At 39.5% G+C, this 22191-nt stretch overlaps 6 protein-coding genes across 9 annotated transcripts; all 6 read right to left on the reverse strand.

Moving 5' to 3' along the window:
- Positions 1–90: 90 nt before the first annotated feature.
- Positions 91–1364, reverse strand: LOC143470923 (uncharacterized). Its single transcript, XM_076969216.1, has 3 exons — positions 988–1364; positions 696–800; positions 91–579 (listed from the first exon to the last, which is right to left on the reverse strand). Exons 2-3 carry the CDS (start codon positions 762–764, stop codon positions 193–195), a joined length of 456 nt encoding a protein of 151 aa, XP_076825331.1. The 5' UTR covers positions 765–800; positions 988–1364; the 3' UTR covers positions 91–192.
- Positions 1365–3120: 1756 nt separating this feature from the next.
- Positions 3121–5222, reverse strand: LOC143471322 (retinol dehydrogenase 14-like). 2 transcript variants are annotated; one of them, XM_076969768.1, is made up of 7 exons: positions 5036–5222; positions 4659–4843; positions 4435–4567; positions 4163–4272; positions 3920–4100; positions 3606–3831; positions 3121–3507 (listed from the first exon to the last, which is right to left on the reverse strand). In XM_076969768.1, exons 1-7 carry the CDS (start codon positions 5046–5048, stop codon positions 3300–3302), a joined length of 1056 nt encoding a protein of 351 aa, XP_076825883.1. In that variant the 5' UTR covers positions 5049–5222; the 3' UTR covers positions 3121–3299. The 2 variants fall into 2 exon arrangements, with proteins under 2 accessions (XP_076825883.1, XP_076825882.1); XM_076969767.1 differs by having other exon boundaries at positions 4659–4846.
- A 3067-nt stretch (positions 5223–8289) lies between these two features.
- Positions 8290–9413, reverse strand: LOC143471323 (retinol dehydrogenase 14-like). 2 transcript variants are annotated; one of them, XM_076969770.1, is made up of 5 exons: positions 9272–9413; positions 9029–9210; positions 8784–8916; positions 8598–8707; positions 8290–8531 (listed from the first exon to the last, which is right to left on the reverse strand). In XM_076969770.1, exons 1-5 carry the CDS (start codon positions 9309–9311, stop codon positions 8319–8321), a joined length of 678 nt encoding a protein of 225 aa, XP_076825885.1. In that variant the 5' UTR covers positions 9312–9413; the 3' UTR covers positions 8290–8318. The 2 variants fall into 2 exon arrangements, with proteins under 2 accessions (XP_076825885.1, XP_076825884.1); XM_076969769.1 differs by having other exon boundaries at positions 9023–9210.
- A 1543-nt stretch (positions 9414–10956) lies between these two features.
- On the reverse strand, positions 10957–12606 carry LOC143470699 (retinol dehydrogenase 14-like). Of its 2 annotated transcripts, none has more exons than XM_076968967.1 (7): positions 12482–12606; positions 12239–12426; positions 11999–12131; positions 11818–11927; positions 11583–11751; positions 11319–11517; positions 10957–11254 (listed from the first exon to the last, which is right to left on the reverse strand). In XM_076968967.1, exons 1-7 carry the CDS (start codon positions 12486–12488, stop codon positions 11098–11100), a joined length of 963 nt encoding a protein of 320 aa, XP_076825082.1. In that variant the 5' UTR covers positions 12489–12606; the 3' UTR covers positions 10957–11097. The 2 variants fall into 2 exon arrangements, with proteins under 2 accessions (XP_076825082.1, XP_076825083.1); XM_076968968.1 differs by having other exon boundaries at positions 12239–12423; positions 12482–12503.
- A 1684-nt stretch (positions 12607–14290) lies between these two features.
- On the reverse strand, positions 14291–22067 carry LOC143470684 (uncharacterized). The gene is made up of 21 exons (XM_076968948.1): positions 21912–22067; positions 21626–21810; positions 21417–21549; positions 21181–21290; positions 20935–21115; positions 20676–20874; positions 20266–20597; positions 19923–20110; positions 19709–19841; positions 19483–19592; positions 19232–19415; positions 18963–19158; positions 18558–18799; positions 18300–18487; positions 18097–18228; positions 16106–16206; positions 15764–15807; positions 15216–15325; positions 14973–15156; positions 14700–14898; positions 14291–14611 (listed from the first exon to the last, which is right to left on the reverse strand). The coding sequence occupies exons 1-21, from the start codon at positions 21916–21918 to the stop codon at positions 14458–14460; spliced, it is 3312 nt and encodes a 1103-aa protein (XP_076825063.1). The 5' UTR covers positions 21919–22067; the 3' UTR covers positions 14291–14457.
- Positions 15441–18089, reverse strand: LOC143470921 (uncharacterized). The gene is made up of 2 exons (XM_076969213.1): positions 17459–18089; positions 15441–17378 (listed from the first exon to the last, which is right to left on the reverse strand). Exons 1-2 carry the CDS (start codon positions 17778–17780, stop codon positions 17035–17037), a joined length of 666 nt encoding a protein of 221 aa, XP_076825328.1. The 5' UTR covers positions 17781–18089; the 3' UTR covers positions 15441–17034.
- Positions 22068–22191: the final 124 nt, after the last annotated feature.

The following is a 22191-nucleotide window of genomic DNA, read 5'->3' on the forward strand; positions in this document are numbered from 1 at the left end:
TTAGTTCTTGCAAATGGTAAGCTATATGTATAGAAAACTGCCACAAATAGAATTTATCCGTTTACTTTATTATGCACAATTAGCGGATAATTTACGAGAGAACAAAACCGCAAAAAAAATATAAACAACAAACGTATAAGAACAATAAAGACGTGGAACATTATTAAGAAAGAACGTAAACAAAGGTAAGACTTAAGCCATGACGCAAGCGCCCAGCATAGAATGACACATTCGACCGTGCTGGGCCCTAACCACTTTCTCCCATAGCGAATTTCCCGAACGACCACACGCTTTCTTGACACCATGGAACACGTTGAAGTCGGTGGGTTTTCCGAGAGTAATTTTTGCCTGTTGTGATATTTGCGCGTGTGTTTTCCTTGACATTCGGCCACGTCTGCGCTTAGAATCCAGATTCTCTACATTGTCTGTTTCAAGCGATTCAATCTCGTCTCTTTTTCGTTTTCCACCTGCAGAATATGCTTTGCCCACCTCAACTGGAGAAGGTGTTGGTCTGGTCAGCCTAGTGTTGGAGAACAGTTGTTGGCTGGTCTCGTCCAAACGCATTACTTCGTTCAGAGTCTGTCAATGAGAAACGTTATAAGCTACAGTAGCTGTTGAAAATTCATACATGAGGCCGTGTAGCCAACATACCTGAAGATGAAATTTATTTCAAGTTTCGAAGTGTTAACACTTACCATGGCCAAGAGTTGAGACAAGTTGTCTTCATTTTCAGATCTAGCTTTACGGCTGCGTTCACAAGACATATTTTGAAACCTTTCCTGATGTGATGCAGCGAGACTCTATGAAGCAAAGTGACAAGTGGTTCTTTAGTTACAAGACATCAGCTTATAAAGCATGCTGGTACAACAAAAAGAAAGAAAAACTGTCTTTGACAAGATTGTAGCGGTTTCGATCACAGAATTGAAAAGCAGTTCGTTTGCAGATAATTTGTTATCAACAAAGTTAGTTTTACGCATCAAAGGTTACCTTGTTATTCAAACGGCTCTTTTTGATGACCTTATCAAACTAGAAACGAGAAAGACATAATGACTTTTAAAGATAAGAGACAACTTGTTGCATAATCAGGTATGCAGCACTATGCTTTATACTGCACTTTGCGACTTGATTGAGCCGCAATCTGAATAATTTTCGTGCTAGTATAAAAAAAGAAAACTGTAGAAAGATCGCGTGGGTATTTGTATCGATATGATAAATGTGCGCTTCCAAACATTTAAACTAAACAGCCAACTTACACAAGCGTATATAGGCAAAACCATACAGTTACTTGCTATGTTACAATTCTGCTAATATTATGCTACTACTAATGCTAATGCGAACAGTAAGCTACATGGAAATCAGTGACGTGTTTGTCTACAAACTCACAAAAACGCACAAAGAGTTAACGAAGCACTATATGTTAACCCTCTAAACAAATAGACTAATACAGTACGAGAACTGCACTAGCCTACATCAGGACAGAACGACTTGTAAAAATTTTTGTTTACTGAAATGTATTATGGTGAAAATATAATTTTAGAATTCTGGCTTAATCCATAGCCTAGTCTACACCTAGCTAAGCGCAGACAAACATTGGATGTCCATCTTTTAGCGTGCAATTTTGTATTGGACTTCGGTGAACATTACGTGAAATAAAATTGACGCAATTTTGCCAATTAAGTCTAATTAATGTTACAAATATTAATGATGAAAAATATTAACTTAATGCAACAAATGCCGACTTAAGCATTGTTCGCAACGTAAATATTCATGGTTAAAGTTTGTGATTTGAGTGTGTTTCGGGAATCATTGGCCTATAATAACAGCATTTGTCCGCATATAACCACACAGGCTTGCTTTAATTACAGAAGTACGAATGCCGGAAACGATTTGCGAACCTAAAAAAGTATATTCGCCAGGTTTCAAAGCAAGGATGGACTTGTGTCAACGTGTCTTGTTTAAGTCAAATGTCATGGTAAGTTTTTGAACCATATCTATATATTATGTATCTTTTAAGTGCCGCAGTCGCAGTCCTCGTTAGTATAGTGGTGAGTATCCCCGCCTGTCACGCGGGAGACCGGGGTTCGATTCCCCGACGGGGAGCAATCTTTTCTTTTGTCTAAAACAAGAAATGTGCATTCGGTACTTCGAAACTTGCCTACCATCGTTAACGGTACCAGGACTTGGCAAAAATTAACCGTCGGTACCGGTATTTCTTACTGTTTCAGAAAAGTACTTCAATACTTTGTCATTTCTATAACGGTAGCCTATATTTGCCTCTATTGCGACTCGACTAGTGCTCTACAGACTACAGGTGACAGCATGTTTCACCTTACTCTTTGCGACTTTATTACGCATTTGTAGATTAGAAAAGAACATAGAACGCTAAAGTTGGCATTTAGATTTACTTAAAATATACTTTTGATAATAATCATACTTTCAAAAAACCTTGACATAGTCACTTGCAAAGTACGAGAACCAAATACCGGCACCGACTAAAGTTTCTTGAAATAAGTAATTCGGTTATTCGGAAAAATATATATTCGATACTTTTTTAAAACATACCCATCGTACAGGTGTTACCGGCCTAGGTGGCAGTTTTTAATAACATTAGGCCTACATCATTTCTTGGAAAAGTGTTTTCTAGTTATTGATTGAAGTTTATGAACTTGTTTTTTGATAACACTTCAACTGTCGTTTGATATTTGGAAACTTGCTCTGAATAACTTTGTATGAACTAAGTACAGTAGCCGTGTTTTTGTGGTCATGTGATTATTTTTGTGTGATTAGGGGAAAGTATTTTGGCAAAAGCATTAACAAAATGTTTTAATTATAGCAAAACCATCTGCTAAGACAATGAACTAACTCAGTTACGATCGAAATAATTTCGTTTGTTCTGACGTTTTGATTTCTAGTAGTGCTTCACTTTGCTGAAAATTAAAAAAAGGTTTTACGCGATGAAGAACTACAAATCCTTACAGAGTTGTTTATTTGTTTATTAGAGTGCATGCTTCAGCGATCGGTGTGCGGTGCATTATTATAAAGCGGTTTTTGCTACTCAGCAATTGTGCTTTAACTAAACCTGATTTTGGTGAACTATCTTGTTATCTCAACACTACAAAGTAAGATCGATAATGTTTATAAGTTGTCGATGGATAAAAACGAACATTTAAACGATAAAATCCACAGAAAGACACACAACTTGAGGCGGATTAAAAAATTGTCTTCTATAATATACATACTAGGACGGTACGAGCAAAACAAAGACCTAAAAGGCTTGCGACAAATAAAATCGGACACTTCTACTCCCTAAGCATTTGCATTTGCTCGGGTGGGATACCTTCTATGCTTCGTCGCCCTTGCGCCGGAGTGTTCAGCGAACTTTCCCCAATGTGTACTGGTGAAATGGTTGGCGTACCTCTCTCGATCCACTTCATAGTCATATCATACAGTCGCATTGCCGCCTCGTCGTTGTAGGCATGGCCGGTCAGTCGTTCCTCGGCGCATTTACTTCAAAATAAAATTGAAAACTATTAAAATCTTGTCTTGGCTCGTGTAAGTACATTTTACGAGTGAGCAATAACTGACATACAGTAACACCATCTTACTTGAAGTAAGATCCAGAAACGAGTCTGAGCTCGTGGGCAATTGTGCAGTAAATAGACGTCTGAGCAGCTGCTTTAGGTGGTATGTAGACAGTTCTCTCCATGCAACAGCAGCAGGATGTAAAAAAACATCTCAAACAACAGGAATATCCATCCTCTTGTTTAACGTGATCAGCAAGGCTCGTTAATGCCATTCCCGGATGCAAGCAATTACACGTCACGAGACTTCCTTAAATAGAAAGAACAGTTGCTGCTGTTTCCACTGGAAAACTCTTGTAACTGCTACAAGGCTTGTTATACTGATTTTGTAAAACCACCTTGAAGTCTGTTGGCGAGTTCTAGACAGTGGTATATGTTTGCCAGTTTAGTTTGAAAGTACATCTTCAAGGGGGAGTAGTTGTTATCATGCATTATATCGTCCCACTTCATTCTACCAAACTTGTGCGCCATTGAAGAAACTATAATTACCCGAGTTGGAGCACATATTGCGCCGGTCCTCTGCAAATGAAAAGATGCTAAGATTGAGGTTACCTCAGAAGTCTGAGCTTGAAAGTTACAACCTTTAGCAGATCGAGAAGTAATTCAGTCAGGAGAAAGTGTCCGATGTAGTTGACCCCCATTTGCATGTCAAAGCCTTCAACCGTTTTCGATTTGGGGCATCCCATGACAGCTGTTATATGAAATCGGAAAAACATGAAACCTTCACAATAGCACATTACGTACATTATTACAGGAAACTGTACGAACTTTCATGCTTCAAAATAAAATACTGCAGCGTCCAAGCCTAAAAAGAGAGCGGTATAGGTTCTGTATAAAGATATAGGCCTAATACCGGCATTATTGATGAGCACATCAAGCCGTGGTTCGTTAAATTTTATGTCTCTCGCAAACTCATAGATTGAAGCAAACGAAGCCAGGTCGAGCCGTCGCACCTCCACAACGGCGTCGGGAACCTCTTGAATTATCTAATATGGTGACAAGCGGAGCCCAAGCTTAATGTAAAGTCTTACTACGAAGATAAAATCTTAATTCTGTTATCACCAAAAGTTCACTAACCTTTAACCTGGCTTCCCGCCCTGCGTCAGTTCTACGGCAAGCCATGATCACCCTTGCTCCCCTACCAGCAAGATCAAGAGCAGTTTCATATCCGATTCCTTGATTTGCTCCAGTGATGATAACAGTTTTACTGTCCATCCTCACGTAACTTTGCACCCAACCCCTTGAAGCCGTGGGGGTTCGTTCTGCTACACAAAAAAATGATGTCACGTCAATTAGGAATGGAACCCTGCACCCTACAATTAGGAATGAAACCCTGCACTAGGAATGGAACCCGGTACCCTGCAGTAAGCAACAGCAGGTTATAACATAGAGTATCACAAAAGCCCGGTAATTAATCGTTTGATAAAGATTTAAAATATCTCTGCCGCACTCACCATGTACCGACATGTTGCTGGTGGGAAGTTTGAACGAAATTAGAACAGAAAAATGCTTCGTTGCAACAAACAAATAATAACGACAATGTTAAAATAATATCTTCTTTAACTGCAATCAATCTAGATCAATACTGCAGACGAAACTTACGAAACTAATAACCAAGGCGATGAAAGATCAGAATTCGGTCAACCTGAAAGTAAAAAACGTTAAATTACACAATAAATACAAAGAGTAAAAAGCTGTAACAAGCGTGAAAAAGTGCTAAAAAAAACTTATCGCAAAACTTATTGTTGATGAGAATGCCTCTTGTAAGCAAAAACCCTTTCAGCGCAAAACTTGCAGCCCCATTCCTTTTATTGTGAGCATTGGAATGTGAGGTGTTCGGTGATTATAGTTGCGGCGGGGAGGAGAAACGCTTGAAGGGCGTGAGGCAATAAACACTGCGTGGAGAGACCGGAGGTTGCTGCAAAGTAAAGAATAAGTAACACAAGTGCTAAGAAAAAACCGGACAAATGAAACAATAAATGCCTAAAGTAAAAATAATAATTACTGAAGCGTGAAAGAAGATGAATGAACCTTTTAAACACCGGAAGTGAAAAATCAAGTTCAAATGCAATAAAAGCGCCATTTATTAGGTTATTATCACGCAACAATACATAAACAAAGTGTCTAACCCATTGTCTTGCCTATCTTTTATTTACCTTATATGGCTATATATAGCCTGTAAATTACAAGCCATTTTTGGTTGGCGGCGCCCATTTTCAGTAGAACAATCCTCGGTACCCTAAGTTTCTTTCTTTAACCAGCCTTTGTTTATGCAGTAACTGTCGGCACATAAGTAACTATGTCAGCATATGGCGTATATCAGGGCTTCCCAAACTTTTTTGCTCGCGACCCCTTTCAAACTTCTGAAGTTTTCCGCGACCCTTCACGTTTAAATTGATTAGCAGTGCGAAATATACATTAGTCATTAGTGACATTTATTGAGATGCAAAGACCGAATTCAAGCAACCAGAACTCAGAGCCTACTTACTACTTTACAGTTTACACACGTCTAGGCTACTGGAAACAAAAAAGCACACACATTTATTTAGTGTGATTGGTGCGATTGCTTTCTGCTACAAAGCAAGTCCAGCCGTGGCTCAATATCTGTTAATGCTGGTCTCAAGGCGGTTTCAATGTTGATTAGTCTGGAACGATATTTTTTTTTGATTGTGTTTTGTACTTCGTGTAAAATTGGTATACGCTCTGCGACCCCTGAAGTTCGTTACGCGACCCCTTGCGGGGTCGCGACCCCCAGTTTGGGAAGCCCTGGCGTATATCATCACAATAATATCGGTTCCAAAAATAAGTAAAGAATAATTTTAAGAATTATATGTTGGGGGTTGCAGCTCATATGTGGAACAAAAACAAAAGCAAAACCGGTAGCAAATATCTTTCAGTCCGACGTTTCGGTCGAGACTACAACCAATCTCTATGCTTTAGAGAACCAACGATACGTTCCGGTTTGTACAGTAGCTGTATAGTCAGACAGAAAATCATTCGACTCTAATAACTGGAGAAAACTAGACAAGGACAGTGCCAAGTGTTAAAATAATTAGAGAAAGGTTGAAAACCAATCGCTTGGATCTTGGATCGCCTGTGAAGATTTTTTGGCTAGCATCCCGATACTACTAAAGGACATTTTCTGTATTTGAAATGCATCTGTTGGCTTATCACGTCATAATAAACATCGATGAGCATTCTCATAACAAGCATGGTTAGACGTGTATGTCCATCATGAGACAATTTAATGCTCTTGGGCTCTCTCTTACGGTTGTTATGATTTTAACGGATTTATTTGGACAGATCACTTGGATCTCACCCTAGTAGTAAAAGGGTGGCGAGTTTGACATTGCTTTCTCTGAATCTTCGATCCCTATTTTTATGGCCCACAATCCATTGTTGACGTCGTATTATACTGCTGACTGTTGCGATTGGAGTTCGATTCCAAGTTTATATTTTGCTTTCAGAAATACATAAAACGAGCATTTTTTTCTCCTTTCAACGTTATTTGGCTTCCAAATTTACTTAGAAATTTGATGTGCTAACAATATTGCGAAGCCTAGTAACTATATATAATTAGCATAATCTATAACATAATTATATTTGTACTCATAAACTTGGTTTTATTTTGACAAATTTAGGTTTAACAATTTTTTCATATCAAACTATGATTTTAGTGGTTTCTGGAGTACTTTGTCATACAATGAAGGAAAGAAACGTTTTAACGGTATTCATGTGAAACTACCAACTCTTACAGACCTGGGTGTCTAGGTTATTATGTTTCAGTTACCGGAGTGTGCTGCGTATATTGTAAAACATAGATACACGACAACCGACAATTAAAGTAATTGAAAAGCAGTTTACATGGTTAATGCTTAACAAACCCTTAACATGAAAAAAATCATCGCAAATTTGAAATTCGTCGATGGACTTTATATGTTAGGATGCTTTTTGGATTCATAACAACGTATAGAGCCTACACCCAAGTCTATTTTAAACCGAAACGACCATTATGTTTTCAAGCACTCAAAGCAAAGAAGACTGCTACGTTACAGGTGGAAAGTTTAAAAAAGCCCAAACTTCACTTGGCCTCGCAAACTATGGTTACCGAATGGATTCCCCATACTTCACCATAAGTGTACCAGAAAACCAACAGCCGCCTGAAATGTGGGAGTAACATTTTATTTTAAAGTTGTTTGCACATAAAACGAACAGGTAAAACGATGGCAATAAAAAGTTCTAAGGACCAATTATAAAGCCATAAGTCTTCTTACAAATACTCTGATAAAACGTTAAACCAAACAGATTAAGGTGACACTGTAAGCACCAGTGTTTGTTCTGACAGAGAACTACACCGAAAAACATCATCAATCCATTCATGCGTCATTAGCCACAGTCTCTTTGCTGCTTCCGCGTTGCTCGCAGGGTTGCTCAGTCGTTCTTCGGCGCATTTGCTGGAAAACGGAAAACTATAATGTGTAAAGTCCAGGCTAAGTAACAAACGTGTCAAATCTTACTTGAAATATCTTCCGGAAACTTCTTGCAGTTCCGGAGCAATTGCGCAGTAAATAGATGTCTGTGCGCCCTCTTGTGGCGATATGTGGACTGCGCGGTCCAAGCAACAACAGCAGCAGGTGAAGAATAATTTAAAAGGACAGGAATATTCTTCTCCTCGAACCAGCCCCGGATTTAAGCAATTGCACGTGACCTTAGAACCTTTTATGGAAAATAAAATATTTAGACTGTTTTGGAAACTGCGTTTAACCGTAACCGTAGTTCACCTCTAAGTTGTCTGCTGAGTTCTAGGCAGAAATATACGTTTGCCAGCTTGGTTTGAAAGTACATGGGCAATGGGGAGTAATCCACGTCGTGCATCATATCATCCCACTTCATTTCACCAAGTTTATGGTCACTCGAGGACACAATAATTATGCGACTTGGAGCACTTCTCTGCAAGCGCAATGGTAGAACATTTTAATTCCGAGTTCAAAGTAAGATTAGTTTCAATGTTAAGACCTGAAGCAAGTTGATAAGTTGATCAATTAGAAAAACGTGTCCGATATAGTTGACGCCCATTTGCATGTCAAAGCCTTCAACAGTTTTCGATTTAGGGCAGCCCGTGATAGCTGTAATATGACGAATTTCATAAAGTAGTCGCAAAGCTAAAAAATGTAAAACGCAGTTGCAGTATTCTAGTCTTACCGGCATTATTGATGAGCACATCGATACGAGGCTCGTTGACGGTTATCTGTCTTGCAAATACATGGATTGATTCAAAAGAAGCCAAATTCAGCTTAATCGCCACCACATTGGCGTCGGGACATTCTTCGAGTATCTACACGTTAAAACCATTCGTTGATATTACCATCATGATATTTGCGTATGCGCTATACTTCCAAGAAACTAAATGTCCTGATTTCATGCCAATACCGACAGCCTACTTTCGCTTTCGCTTTCTCTCCGTCGTCGGTTTTACGGCTGCCCATGATCACTCTTGCTCCTCTGCGTGCAAGATCAAGAGCAGTTTCAAATCCGATTCCTTGATCTCCACCGGTGATGACGACTGTTTTACCGTCCATCCTCACATCGGATCGCACCCAACCTCCTGAAGCCGATCTCCGCTGCTCTTCTAAAAGCAAAAACCATTTAAAGTGATGAGTTTTTTAAGTCTTACCTTCTGCCAAACTCACCAGCCATGTCGTTAGCAACTCGATTTCTGTGGTTCCACATAATAACAAAGAAAATGTAACAAAACAAACCTAAACGACTAAGTTAAAACAATAATTTCTACAACGTTGTGGCAATGCTGCAGACGAAACAGTAAAATTTACATCACACTCAAACTTTATCTAATAATTATTGCAAAGCCTGCTACCAAGACGTAGCGAAAATTGACTAGCACCTAGAACCTTCCTTTGCTTCAAGCTTGCAGTGTTATTTCTTTAATGAGCAATGGAATGTGAGGTGTGAGGTGATTACAATTGTGGCGGGGAGGAGAAACGTCTGAAGGTTGTGAGGCAATAAACACTGCGTGGAGAGACCGGAGGTTGCTGCAAAGTAAAGAATAAGTAACACAAGTGCTAAGAAAAAACCGGACAAATGAAACAATAAATGCCTAAAGTAAAAATGATAATTACAGTAGCGTGAAAGAAGATGAATGAATTTTTTAAGCACCGGAAGTGAAAAATCAAGTTCAAATGCAATGAAAACGTCATTTATTAAGTTATTATCACGCAACAATATATAACTAAAGTGTGTAAAAACAAAACAACTTGAGGCCAAGGAAATCCATTGTCTGGCCTACCGTATATTTACCTTATATGGCCATATATAGCCTGCAAATTTATAACCAATTTTGGTTGGCGGCGCCCATTTTCAGCAGAACAATCCTCGGTACCCTAAGTTTCGTTCCTTAGTCAGCTTTTGTTTATGCAGTAACTGTCGGCACATAAGTAACTATATCGGCATATGGCGTATATCATCACAATAATATCGGTTCTAAAAATAAGAATAGAATAATTTTAAAAGCGAAATGTTGGGGGTTGCAGCTCATATGTGGAACGAAAACAAAAGCAAAACCGGTAGCAAATATCTTTCAGTGCGACGTTTCGGTCGAGACTTCAACCACTCTATATGCACTAGAGAACCAACGATACGTTCAGGTTTGTACAGTAGCTGTACAGTCAGACAGAAAATCATTCGACTCTAATAACTGGAGAAAACTAGACAAGGACAGTGCCAAGTGTTAAAATAATTAGAGAAAAGTTGAAAACCAATCGCTTGGATCTTGGATCGCCTGTGAAGATTTTTTGACTAGCATCCCGATACTACTAAAGGACATTTACTGTATTTGAAATGCATCTGTTCGATTCGAGTTCGGTTGTACGTTTATATTTTGCTTTCAGAAATAAATAACACCAACATTTTTTCACATTTCGTCGTCAATTGGATTCTAAATTTATTTAGAAATTTGATATGCTTACAATATTACGAAGCCCAATAACTATATTTAATTAACATACTCGTTAAATAAATACATAAATACTGTACTTGTAAACTTGGTTTTGTTTTGACGAATTTAGGGCTCAAAATTTTTTCATATCAAACTAATTGCAATTGTTTCTGGAGTACTTTGTCATACAATGAAGGAAAGAAATGTTTAACGCGGTGTTCATATGAAACTACCAACTCTTACACAACTGAATTTCTAGGTTGTTATGCTTCAGTTAGCGGTGTGTGCTGCGTTATACTGTAAAACAGATAGATGCACGACAACAGACAATTAAAATAATTGAAAAGCAGTTTACACCGTTAATGCAAACCCGTAACATTTAAAGAAAATTAAGTGCACCAGAAAACCAACAGCAGACAGAAATCCAGGAGTAACATTTTATTTTAGAGTTGTTTGCACATAAAACGAACAGATAAAAGCATGGCCATAAAAAATTTCTACACACCAACTATAAAGCTATAAGTCTCTTTATAAATACTCTGCTAAAACGTTCAGCTAAGTAGTTTAAGGTGACTCTCTAAGCACAGGTATTTGCTCTGACGGAGAGAGTGGAGGACTATCTCGCAAGATATCATCAATCCATTCCTCAGTCATTAGCCACAGTTGCTTCGCTGCTTCCGCGTTGCTCGCACGGTTGCTCAGTCGTTCCTCGGCGCATTTGCTGGAAAAACGGAAAACTATGACGTGTAAAGTCCAGGCAAAGTAACAATCGTGTCAAATCTTACTTGAAATATTTTCCGGAAACTTCTTGCAGTTCCGGAGCAATTGCGCAGTAAAGAGATGTCTGTGCGCCCTCTTGTGGCGATATGTGGACTGCGCGGTCCAAGCAACAACAGCAGCAGGTGAAGAAGCATTTAAAAGGACAGGAATATCCTTCTCCACGAACCAACCCCGGATTTAAACAATTGCACGTGACCTCAGATCCTTGTATGGAAAATAAAATATTTAGACACTTTGGGAAATTGCGTTTAACCGTAACCGTAGTTCACCTCTAAGTCTTCTGCTGAGTTCTAGGCAGAAATATACGTTTGCCAGCTTGGTTTGAAAGTACATGGGCAGTGGGGAATAATTGACATTATGCATCATATCAGCCCACTTCATTTCACCAAGTTTATGGACACTCGAGGACACAATAATTATGCGACTTGGAGCACTTGTCTGCAAGCGCAATGGTAGAATATTTTAATTCCGAGTTCGAAGTAAGATTAGTTTCAATGTTAAGACCTTCAGCAAGTTGATAAGCAGCTCAATTAGGAGAAAGTGTCCGATATGGTTGACGCCCATTTGCATGTCAAAGCCTTCAACAGTTGTTGACTTAGGGCAACCCGTGATAGCTGTAACATGACAAATTTCAGTAAGTAGTCGCAAAGCAGAAACTGTAAAATGCAAGCAATTCTAGTTTTACCGGCATTATTGATGAGTACATCAAGACGAGGCTCGTTGTCGTTAATTCTTCTTGCAAATACATGGATTGACACAAAAGAAGCCAAATTCAGCTTAATCGCCACCACATTGGCGTCGGGACATTCTTTGAGTATCTACACGTTAAAACCACTTGCGGATATTACCCATCATGATATTTGTGAATGCGCTGTACTTCCAAAAATCTAAATATCCTGGTTTTATGCCAATGTCGACTGCCTACTTTTGCTTTCGCTTTCTCTCCGTCGTCGGTTTTACGGCTGCCCATGATCACTCTTGCTCCTCTGCGTGCAAGATCAAGAGCAGTTTCAAAACCGATTCCTTGATCTGCTCCGGTGATGACAACAGTCTTGCCGTCCATCCTCACATCGGATCGCACCCAACCTCCTGAAGCCGTTCTTTGCTGCTCTTCTAAAGCAAAAACGATTCAGGTGGAGTTTTCTAAAGCACACTCTGCCAAACTCACCAGCCATGTCGTTAGAAACTCGTTTTCTGTAGTTCCACAAAATAACAAAGAAAAAGGTTTTGATCTGCCAAACTAATCTAAACTACTAAATTAAACAATAATCTCTACAACGTTGTGGCAATGCTGCAGACGAAACAGTAAATTTTACATCACACTCTTCAACTCATCAACTTTTTTCGAACAGTTAATGCTATAACTTGGCACGAGGGCAAATTGTCTAGCACCTAGGACCTTCCTTTGCTCCAAACTTGCGGGCCCATTTCTTTTATTACCAGCGATGGAATGTTAGGCGTTCTGTGATTATATAATTGCGGCGGAGGAGGAGAAACGCTTGAAATGCGTGAGCCAATAAACGCTGTGCGTGGGGAGACTGGAGGGTGCTGCAAAGTAAGGAATAAGTAAAACAAGCGCTAAGAAAAAACTGGACGAATGAAACAATAAGTGCCTAAAGTGAAAATAATAATCACTGAAACGTGAAAGAAGGAAAATAAAGCTTTTAATACCGGGAAGTATAAATTTTAAACCAAACCAATAAATTAGTTATAAAGTTTTCTCACACACTAAAGAAAGTAATTTAAATGATTTGATACACGTTTGGAAATATTATCTTTTTTTAAGTTTTATCATTGTTATATTTTACCCCGATTCTTCCAGAACTTTGCTAATTACACTCTTTGCTAAGTTTTTTGTCGAATCGTTTATTGCATTTTAATGGAAATCTTTTCACACACGAAGCTGCATATTCATACATTTTGTTTCTTTTGTGAATGTAACCACAGAAATGTATAAACATAAATCAATCATGTCTGGTTTTGAGCAAAAAAGTTAGCCCACTCTGCTCGGTAACTACACGAAAAACGTCATTTCCTCTTTGTCACCAGTCTAAAATGTTGAGATAATAACAAGGTTGTTAAAAGTGACATTCGCACTTTGAAGAATACATATCTTGTTTAGGGACTTTAAGTAACATTTCACATAACATAACTTATAAAAAGGATTTGATTTAATCCAATTTTACTAGAAACGCTTATACATTTTTTTCGTATCTAAGAACCTTTTGGTTAAGTAACTTATATGTTACACTGTCATTCTTTTTACATAAAAACAACACTTGGAAAACATAAAATGTGATTTTTGGTGTTTTCTACGTACTTGTGTGATGTTGTTCTTAAAACCGTTTAAAACACACTGAAATTGAATCAATAAGTCAATTACCTAAGATTTGATCAAGTAGACTACCACACTTCTACAACACATAGATGGCAATGGCTAGAACCTGTTTCACACGTGGAGACCTGTGTTGCGTAAAAAAGTTTCTTATGTCACGTCATGTTTCCAGTTGCTTGTGTTTCTACCTGTTTCAAAATTTGTTCGAAGCGCACGTCAGCGCCCAACGACACTTATTAGTTATTACCAATATTGTTTGGTTAAACTTAAACTTGTCTCATTGTTGGACATTACCAATAAGACGCATTATTCCTTGTTTTATTTCTTCTCTTTAATTACATTTTTAGGAAGCAGACAGGGAAGCCTACAGGTTATAATTTAGGCCTAGAGAAAAAGTTTTCTAATACTATAATGTGCGTCACTGGCAGTCTGTATGCCTAAATCTAAACTTAAAAATGGTCAACTTACAGAACACTGGTACAAGCTTCTAAACATGCTATAAGCTAGGCCTGGATTCGTCTGTAGCAGGCTACCGTGTATGTTTTCTTTCCACAATTGTAATCCAGTAAGGCTTTGATGGAAAACCAATTATTTAAATTGCCAATGTAGTAGATTTTATTTTAAACTTGTCTGTGCATAACGAACATTTAAAAGCGAAGCACACATTAAAAACAGCAATGATAAAATATGAGTGATCAAAATTTGTTTCATTAGAAATGTGTTCTCAATCAGTGTTTGTACAATATAGATAGGTAGCCACAGGCTGTCATGGTGATGATTGTTATAAAACAAGACGCATTTACTAAGGTTCATATTCTGCTAGTTGTGTGCCCAGAACTTCTCCCTCCTCGAGCGGCAGGATTTTCAGAGCCTCGCCGAATCCACTTCATGGTCTGCTCCTCCAGCCTGTTTGCGGGCTGGTAGTTGGCGTTTCTGTTTCTCAGGTCCTCATCGGCACATTTGCTGGAAAATCGTGAAACGTTGTAAGTTGTTGATGGGATCGAATGCCCGGATGATAGTACCGGGCGCAATTACGAAACAATTGTCTTACCTGAAATATCTTCCAGAAACAGCTTCCAGCTCCGGAGCGATTGCGCAGTAAATAGATGTCTGTGCGCCCTCCTGTGGGGATGCGTAGACTTTGCGTTCCAAGCACAAACAGCAGCTGGTGAAGATGCAATTAACAGAGCAGGAATGTTTTTTTGCTCGCAGCAAACCCGGGTTTAAGCAATTGCACGTCACATTGGAACCTTGCATGGAAAAGGAAACAGTTTACGAACAAGCTATTCAGAGAATTTGTATCTTACTACTTATCATATCTTACCGCGAAGTCTGTCGGCTAGTGTTAGACAGTGATATACGTTTGCCAGTTTAGTTTGTAAGTACATGGTGCAGGGCGAGTAGTTGTGAACATGCATCCAATCTTCTTCCCTCATTCTAGCAAGTTTATGAGCACTAGACGTAACAATGACTATGCGACTTGAACCTTCGCCTCTTAAACCGGTTCTCTGTAAATTTCAAGGTTGTAGGATTCCGAAAATGCAAAAAATAAGTAAAATGTTAAGACCTTTAACAGGTCGAGAAGTAGTTCAGTTAGGAGAAAGGGTCCGATGTGATTAACGGACATTTGCCTGTCATAGCCATCAACGGTTGTAGACTGCGGGCATCCTACAATTTCTGAAATAGGAACTTAAAATATATTTTTGAAGCATTAATAAAGTGAAATAAAAAACGGAGCAGTGTTTGTTAAACTTGAATGAAAAACGTGTTTGACAGATTTACGGGCATTACACTGTGCTGCGTTTGAAAATTTTTTTTCATAGGTCAAAGATGTTTTAACTGTTTCTGAATCGATTTTTTGCGCTGAACTCAAAAATGCAACCAGTTTTTTTCAATCAGGTCAAGTTTTTTTTCTATCACATATTTAATTATGCTAGCTTTGGTCGTTATTGTGCACAAAGAAACTAATTTCTGGGGTAGCTTAATTGGTCATGCATGTTGTCAATTTTCGCAAGATGGTATTTTTATTTGAATGTAAGGTTTTTGCAATGACAGCCATTTTAAATACTACAAAAATATAATGACACAGTTGAAATAAAGGCACTTACAACTAACCAAGAAAGCTTCCTAACACATAAATTTGTTCAACGGCGCTCAACCTAAAAGTAGAAGTTAATATGTTACATTATAGACACGTAAACACTTAACATCACAAATGTGTTTTAAATGTGAAATACTTGCAAACATCAATGTGTGAAATAAAAACGAAGTGTTCAAAATAGCTTAACACAGAAAGCGTTGTGCGGCACATGATGATATTACGACATTAAATGCAATAACAATATAAATACAAATGATTTATGCTGACAAAAAGTGTTGCTTCAAAGATTTTCTTCTATGTGTGGTGTTGGGAAGATCTCTTTTTAAGCACCAACAGTAATCTGCAAGCATGTTTACATCCCAGCATCCTTGGTACCTTTCTTCCATATGGCGAAGGTCTTGGTGGAATCTCTCTCCCTGTTCTTCGCTGTAGTCACCACAGTTGTCAGGAAAGTAATCTAAATGCGAACTCAGAAAGTGCATTTTCACAGACATCCGGGCTCCAAGGGATTGAAAACTTTCAAGCAGCTCTTTAACCTGTGCTTCATAATCAGGGATTCTATGCTTTCCAAGGAAGTTTGAAATTACTGCTCGAAATCCTGTCCATGCTCTTTTTTCTACTGCACTCATGTGTGCAGTAAAACCTTCGTCTTTCATCAGCTCACGGATCTATAGCCCATCAAAGACTCCTGCTCGTAGCTTCGCTTCAGAGATGCGGGGAAATTTCATTTGTAAGAACTTGAAGGTTGGGCCATCTTTATCAAGTGCTTTGGTATAGTTTTTCATGAGACCAAGTTTAATGTGGAGAGGTGGCAAAAGAATATTTTGTGGATCAACTAAGTAAGCAAATTTGACATTTTTAAAACCAGGTGTAAAACTTGTTCTGGGTAGCCAGCTAATTTGTGTGTAGTGGCGATCATCAGCCCTCGAGTCCCACAGACACAAAAAACATGGATGTTTAGTGTAACCGGCCTGTAACCCAAGAAGTATTGAAATCATTTTTAAGTCACCACATATTTTCCATTTGTGTTGGCTATACTGAAGAGATTTCAAAAGGTATTTCATGTCTTCATAGCATTCAGTGAGCTTCACTGAATGTCCAACAGGAACAGAACCAATCTTATTGCCATTGTGTAGTAATACTACCTTCAAACTCTTTACAGATGAGTCCAAAAACAATCGCCATTCTGCCGAACTGTATACTATGCCCAAAGCTGATATTAATCCTGAAACATCTTGACATCATCTAGGGAATGGTCTTCGTCATAATTGAAATATTTTCTAAACTATTTATCTTCATACCGATACCAGAAATATGTGGTGCATGGAGCTAGCAAGTTGTTCTCACGTAGTCGTGATCCTAGGAGCTGAGCGGATTCTTTGGTGAGATTTAAATCTCGGGTTAGGTCATTCAGCTCAAGCTGTGTAAGAGGCTTCGGTTGACTTGTACTTTGCTCTGCATCCCATGTGTCTTGTTCACTTGCTTTGCTCGCTGCAGATGAACAACACTCCATTTCACTTATTTCTCCAGGTGGTTCTGGAACAGGAATACCAGGGCCATGTGGTACTGGTTTCATGGCTGAAGGAACATCAGGGTACTTCACATGTTGTTTGTTCTTCCGGTTTATTCCTAAAATGAAAAAGAACACTTTTACTCTTAAATCAAGCAATTAATGAAAATGCCTCCATACAGTGCAAGTATCAGCATACCTTGTAAGTTGGTCATGCAAAAATAACAATCAGTGACATGGTCTTTTCCTTCTCTCCATATCATAGGAATACCGAAAGGAAGGCTCTTTATTTTCTTTAGGCTCCATAATCTCAAGTTTTCAACGCATGCTCTACAACATATGTGCGGAGCAAATGCCTTGTCCTGATTGCCTAGTTTTACTCCAAAATACGCATAATATGCTTTTTTAACAAACTGCGTAATTTTTGCTTGGCGACTGCGCAGGGTGACCTTGCCACATATGTAACAGAACCTGTCTGGATCATTTTTGCACTTTCTCATTGTACTGTAAAAACAAATCATCTAAACTGCACACTAAACTAGCCTGTAAAAACAAGTTCAGATGTTTAACTTTTCAAGCACCAGGTGTATTCGTTATGTTCTTCTCATTGTGATGTCACTGAAGTTTCATCAAAACTTAATTCAAAAACTAAATCATTTTTATGACACCACAAATCTCAATCGCAAACGCTGAAAGCTGAAGTTGTCAAAAATTTCAAACGCAATTTGCCAAAAAACTAGACCTGATTGAAGAAAACGGATAACAGTTTTGGATTCAGCATCAAAAAGTACACTAAGAACCGTCAATACTTTATTAACCTAAAAATTAACGCAGCACAGTGTTATTGATGAGCACATCAAGACGGCGTTCGTTGTTGTTTATTTCTCTTGCAAACTCAAAGACCGACGCCAATGAAGCCAGATCCAATTCTTTCACCAATATATCGGCGTCGGGATGCTTCTCGAGCATCTACATGTTAAATAATTGGGTTATTAAACGTCCAGACAAAATTTGTATTTATTTTGAAGCCTAAAACCAACCTTTGACCTGGCTTCCTCTCCGGCGTCAGTTTTACGACAGGTCATGATCACTCTAGCTCCCCTACCGGCAAGATCAAGAGCTGTTTCATATCCGATTCCTTGGTTTGCTCCGGTGATGACAACAGTCTTGCGGTCCACCCTCACATCTGATCGCACCCAACCCCCTGAAGCCGATTGGGGCTTTTGTGCTAAACCAAAATACTCCTACGTCACAATTTCATGAGTGGAAGAAGCCTTGTGAAATTATCCCTTACTTACCAGCTAATGGTGTGTACTGTAGTCTACGTGCAAAAGTTGTTAGACAATCCGCCCATAGACTTCTGGGTGGAGAGCTTGGGAGATTTTCCTGACTGTCTGTGGGAGCAGTTGGTGGCGCACTTTCCGCAACTTGCGCGGTTGGGAGCAAACTTTTTCGGAGCAATTTTTCCGTCCATTCCATCAGTTTCACTGCATCTTGAACGTTGGCGCTTCTGTTGTTAAGCTTTTCCTCGACGCATTTGCTGGAAAATTACGGGGGAGTATGACGAGTTTCGGGACAAAAAAATTAAATTGGATCGAAGCATGCACGATAATAAACTGTTGTTCTCGCACAAAATTATTACCGGGTAATATGTCAGCGGGCAACCATAAAAGCAATAAAAAAATTTCTTATACTTCTCTCACCTGAAATATCCTCCAGACACAGTCTCCAGCTCCGGAGCGATTGCGCAGTAAATAGACGTCTGTGCGCCCTCTTGCGGAGATACGTAAACTTTGCGGTCCAAGCACAAACAGCAGCTCGCGAAGACGCAATTAACAGAGCAGGGATAATTTTGTCCTCGCACCCAACCCGGGTTCACGCAATTAATCGTTACATAAGCTGGCACGGGAAATAAATAAGTTAATGCTTTATGAACTGGCTAATTGGGTACTTCACCCCAGCCACGTCTTACTTCTATGTCTGTGGGCGAGTTCTAGACAGTGGTAGACGTTTGCCAGTTTAGTTTGTAAGTACATGGTGCAGGGCGAGTAGTTGTGGACATGCATTCTATCATCTTCTCTCATTCTACCAAGTTTGTGGGTACTAGACGTCACAATAACAATGCGACTCGTAACTCCTTCCCTTGCTCCAGTTCTCTGCAAATTTGAAGGTTTTAAGATGGGTGTTTTAGAGTAGGAAACAGATCAACTTGAATGTTAAGACCTTTAGCAAGTCGAGAAGCAGGTCAGTTAGGAGAAAGTGTCCGATGTGATTGACGGACATTTGCCTGTCATAGCCGTCAACGGTTGTAGACTTCGGGCATCCTACGATTTCTGAAATAGGATATTTTTTAAAACATGAAATGACTGAGTAAGCCAGAAAGCAAACGTTGTGTGGCGAAGCAGTCCGAAAATCGAACCTAGCTGTAACAACCTAGGTACATCTATACCGGTATTATTGATGAGCACATCAAGGCGGCGTTCGCTGGCGTTTATTTCTCTTGCAACCTTGCGGACAGAGGCCAATGAAGCCAGATCCAATTCTTTCACCAATATATCGGCGTCAGAATGTTTGCGTAGTATCTACATGTTGAAAAAGTAGCGTCTTAAACGTATAATTTTTAAAGACAAATTGTTCTTTATGTTTTTAAGCCTAAAACCAACCTTTGACCTGGCTTCCTCTCCGGCGTCAGTTCTACGACAGGTTATGATCACTCTTGCTCCCCTACCGGCAAGATCAAGAGCTGTTTCATATCCGATTCCTTGATCTCCACCGGTGATGACAACAGTTTTACCTTCCACCCTCACGTCGGATCGTACCCAACCTCCTGAAGCCGATCTAGGCTGTTCTTCTACACAAAAGACAGTTCAATAAGCTAGTCTTCTTATCTGAAGCGAACATCCAGGAAAGACAGGTCTTAACAGAATGCAGGCTTGAATGGTCTGTGTCTAGCAAATTATGTATGGAAGTTGCTTAAGGTAAACGTAACTGGAACTCTTCGCTCACCAGCAGTCATGCAGCCACTTTGACGTATCCGTAACATATTTGCCCAACAATCCGTCAACAAATGTTCTGTTGGAGTACTTGGCGGGCTTTGTCGATTATTATCCACAGTCAAAGTGCTTCCCACACTTTGCTTCCCACACTTTGGTTTAATCGCGAAACTAGTGTTTGCCAGACTAGCGTTTGCCAATCCGGCGCTTGCAAAACTTGGCCGATTTCCTGCGGTTAAAGTGTCTGGCGGATTTTCTCGGACCCATCGTTCACTCTTTTCCCACAGTCTTATTGCAGGCTGAGTGTGGCTGTTTTGGTTGAGAATTTCTTCTTCCATGCACTTGCTGAATGAAGGTGAAGTTAGGCTTGCCGTCAAAACCACACGGCTAACCATGAGCAATGAAAAATTTGTCACGTCTTACCTGAAATATTTTCCAGAAACTCGCTCCAGCTCCGGAGCGATTGCGCAGTAAATAGACGTCTGTGCGCCCTCTTGCGGAGATACGTAAACTTTCCGGTCCAAGCACAAACAGCAGCTCGCGAAGAAGCAATTAACAGAGCAGGAATATCCCCTCCCTCGTACCACACCAGGGTTTACGCAATTAGCCGTTACGTAAGAACCTTAAAAGGAAAATTAACTGTTTGCAAAGTGTGTTTTTTCCACGCAAGGCAACATCTTACTTTGAAGTCTGGCGTCAAGCCTCAGGCAGTGATAAACGTTTGCCAGCTTGGTTTGAAAGTACATGATTAAAGGCAAGTAGCTGTTATCATGCATCATATCATCCTCCTTCATTGTACCCAGTTTGTAGGTGCTAGACGAAACAATGATTATGCGACTTGATTCGACGCTTGAACCGGTTTTCTGTGAAATAAAAGGTTGGAAGATTCGTAGGTTGAAACTCGAACGATTACATTTTAACTTAAGACCTTTAGCAAGTCGAGAAGTAGTTCAGTTAGGAGAAAGTGCCCGATGTGATTGACGGACATTTGCCTGTCATAGCCATCAACGGTTGTAGACTTCGGGCATGCTACGATTTCTGAAACATGACATTTTAAAAACATGAAATGAGTACGAAAACCACTAAGTAAACAGACAATTGACCGTAGCAATGTCAAAACATGTCGTAGTCATCATCGCAGTAGTAATAGGCCTACATGTTTACCGGCATTATTGATGAGCACGTCAAGGCGATTTTCATTGTCGTTTATTTCTCTTGCAACCTCACGGACAGAGGCCAATGAAGCCAGATCCAATTCTTTCACCAAAACATCGGCGTCTTGATGTTTGCGTAGTATCTGCATGTAAACAAGTAGCGCTTTATTAAACGTGTAATCTTCCGAAGAAAAGTCGTTTCTTAGGTCTAAAACCAACCTTTGACCTGGCTTCCTCTCCGGCGTCAGTTCTACGACAGGTCATGATCACTCTTGCTCCCCTACCGGCAAGATCAAGAGCTGTTTCATACCCGATTCCTTGATTTGCTCCAGTGATGACGACTGTTTTACTTTCCATCCTCACGTCGGATCGCACCCAACCTCCTGAAGCCGACCTAGGTTGTTCTTCAAAACAATAGAGGTTGATATAATTCACGGGCTTCGTAGGGCAAGCAGAGAAACTTCCTAATCTAACCATTTGAATTTTTATACTCTCATAAACCTACCTGCCATGGAGCTAGTTTTGAAATCGAATGACGAAAGAAAAACTCTTTTTGTAGAAAACTAACAAAAACTAGTATGTTAAAACAACAGCTTCTCGTTGTGGTCAATGCTGCAGACAAGACCTATTAAAATACTCACAACTTCGTCAACGCTTAAAAACAGCTAAGACATAATAAGTCAAAAACATGATAAATACAAAGCGCACAACACTATAGTTTAGCAGCTGCGCTATACCACGTCTTACCATACAGCACAATGCAAAGATACTTAAAAGTTTAACTC

The sequence above is a fragment of the Clavelina lepadiformis genome, chromosome 9 (genome assembly GCF_947623445.1).
Source record: "Clavelina lepadiformis chromosome 9, kaClaLepa1.1, whole genome shotgun sequence".
Classification (NCBI taxonomy): Eukaryota; Metazoa; Chordata; class Ascidiacea; order Aplousobranchia; family Clavelinidae; genus Clavelina; species Clavelina lepadiformis.

Bases quoted from the DNA above. Each gene is read 5' to 3' on its own strand.
- LOC143470923 (XM_076969216.1), bottom strand. From the start codon at position 764: ATGTCTTGTGAACGCAGCCGTAAAGCTAGATCTGAAAATGAAGACAAC. The intron at 580-695 runs GTAAGTGTTAAC...TCTCATTGACAG, and splicing joins TGTCTCAACTCTTGGCCATG to ACTCTGAACGAAGTAATGCG.
- LOC143471322 (XM_076969767.1), bottom strand. The intron at 4,568-4,658 runs GTTAGTGAACTT...TCACCATATTAG, and splicing joins GGCGGGAAGCCAGGTTAAAG to ATAATTCAAGAGGTTCCCGA. The intron at 4,273-4,434 runs GTATTAGGCCTA...TTCATATAACAG, and splicing joins TGTGCTCATCAATAATGCCG to CTGTCATGGGATGCCCCAAA.
- LOC143471323 (XM_076969769.1), bottom strand. From the start codon at position 9,311: ATGTGGAACCACAGAAATCGAGTTGCTAACGACATGGCTG. The intron at 9,211-9,271 runs GTGAGTTTGGCA...TTTTGCTTTTAG, and splicing joins AGTTGCTAACGACATGGCTG to AAGAGCAGCGGAGATCGGCT. The intron at 8,708-8,783 runs GTAAGACTAGAA...GTCATATTACAG, and splicing joins TGTGCTCATCAATAATGCCG to CTATCACGGGCTGCCCTAAA.
- LOC143470699 (XM_076968967.1), bottom strand. The intron at 12,132-12,238 runs GTAGGCAGTCGA...TTTAACGTGTAG, and splicing joins GAGAGAAAGCGAAAGCAAAA to ATACTCAAAGAATGTCCCGA. The intron at 11,752-11,817 runs GTCTTAACATTG...TTGCGCTTGCAG, and splicing joins TGCTTATCAACTTGCTGAAG to ACAAGTGCTCCAAGTCGCAT.
- LOC143470921 (XM_076969213.1), bottom strand. From the start codon at position 17,780: ATGATTTGTTTTTACAGTACAATGAGAAAGTGCAAAAATGATCCAGAC. The intron at 17,379-17,458 runs GTATGCTGATAC...TTTTCATTTTAG, and splicing joins TTGCATGACCAACTTACAAG to GAATAAACCGGAAGAACAAA.
- LOC143470684 (XM_076968948.1), bottom strand. The intron at 20,598-20,675 runs GTAAGACGTGAC...ACCTTCATTCAG, and splicing joins GTTTCTGGAAAATATTTCAG to CAAGTGCATGGAAGAAGAAA. The intron at 19,159-19,231 runs GTAAGACGTGGC...TTCCCGTGCCAG, and splicing joins ACTCGCCCACAGACATAGAA to CTTATGTAACGATTAATTGC.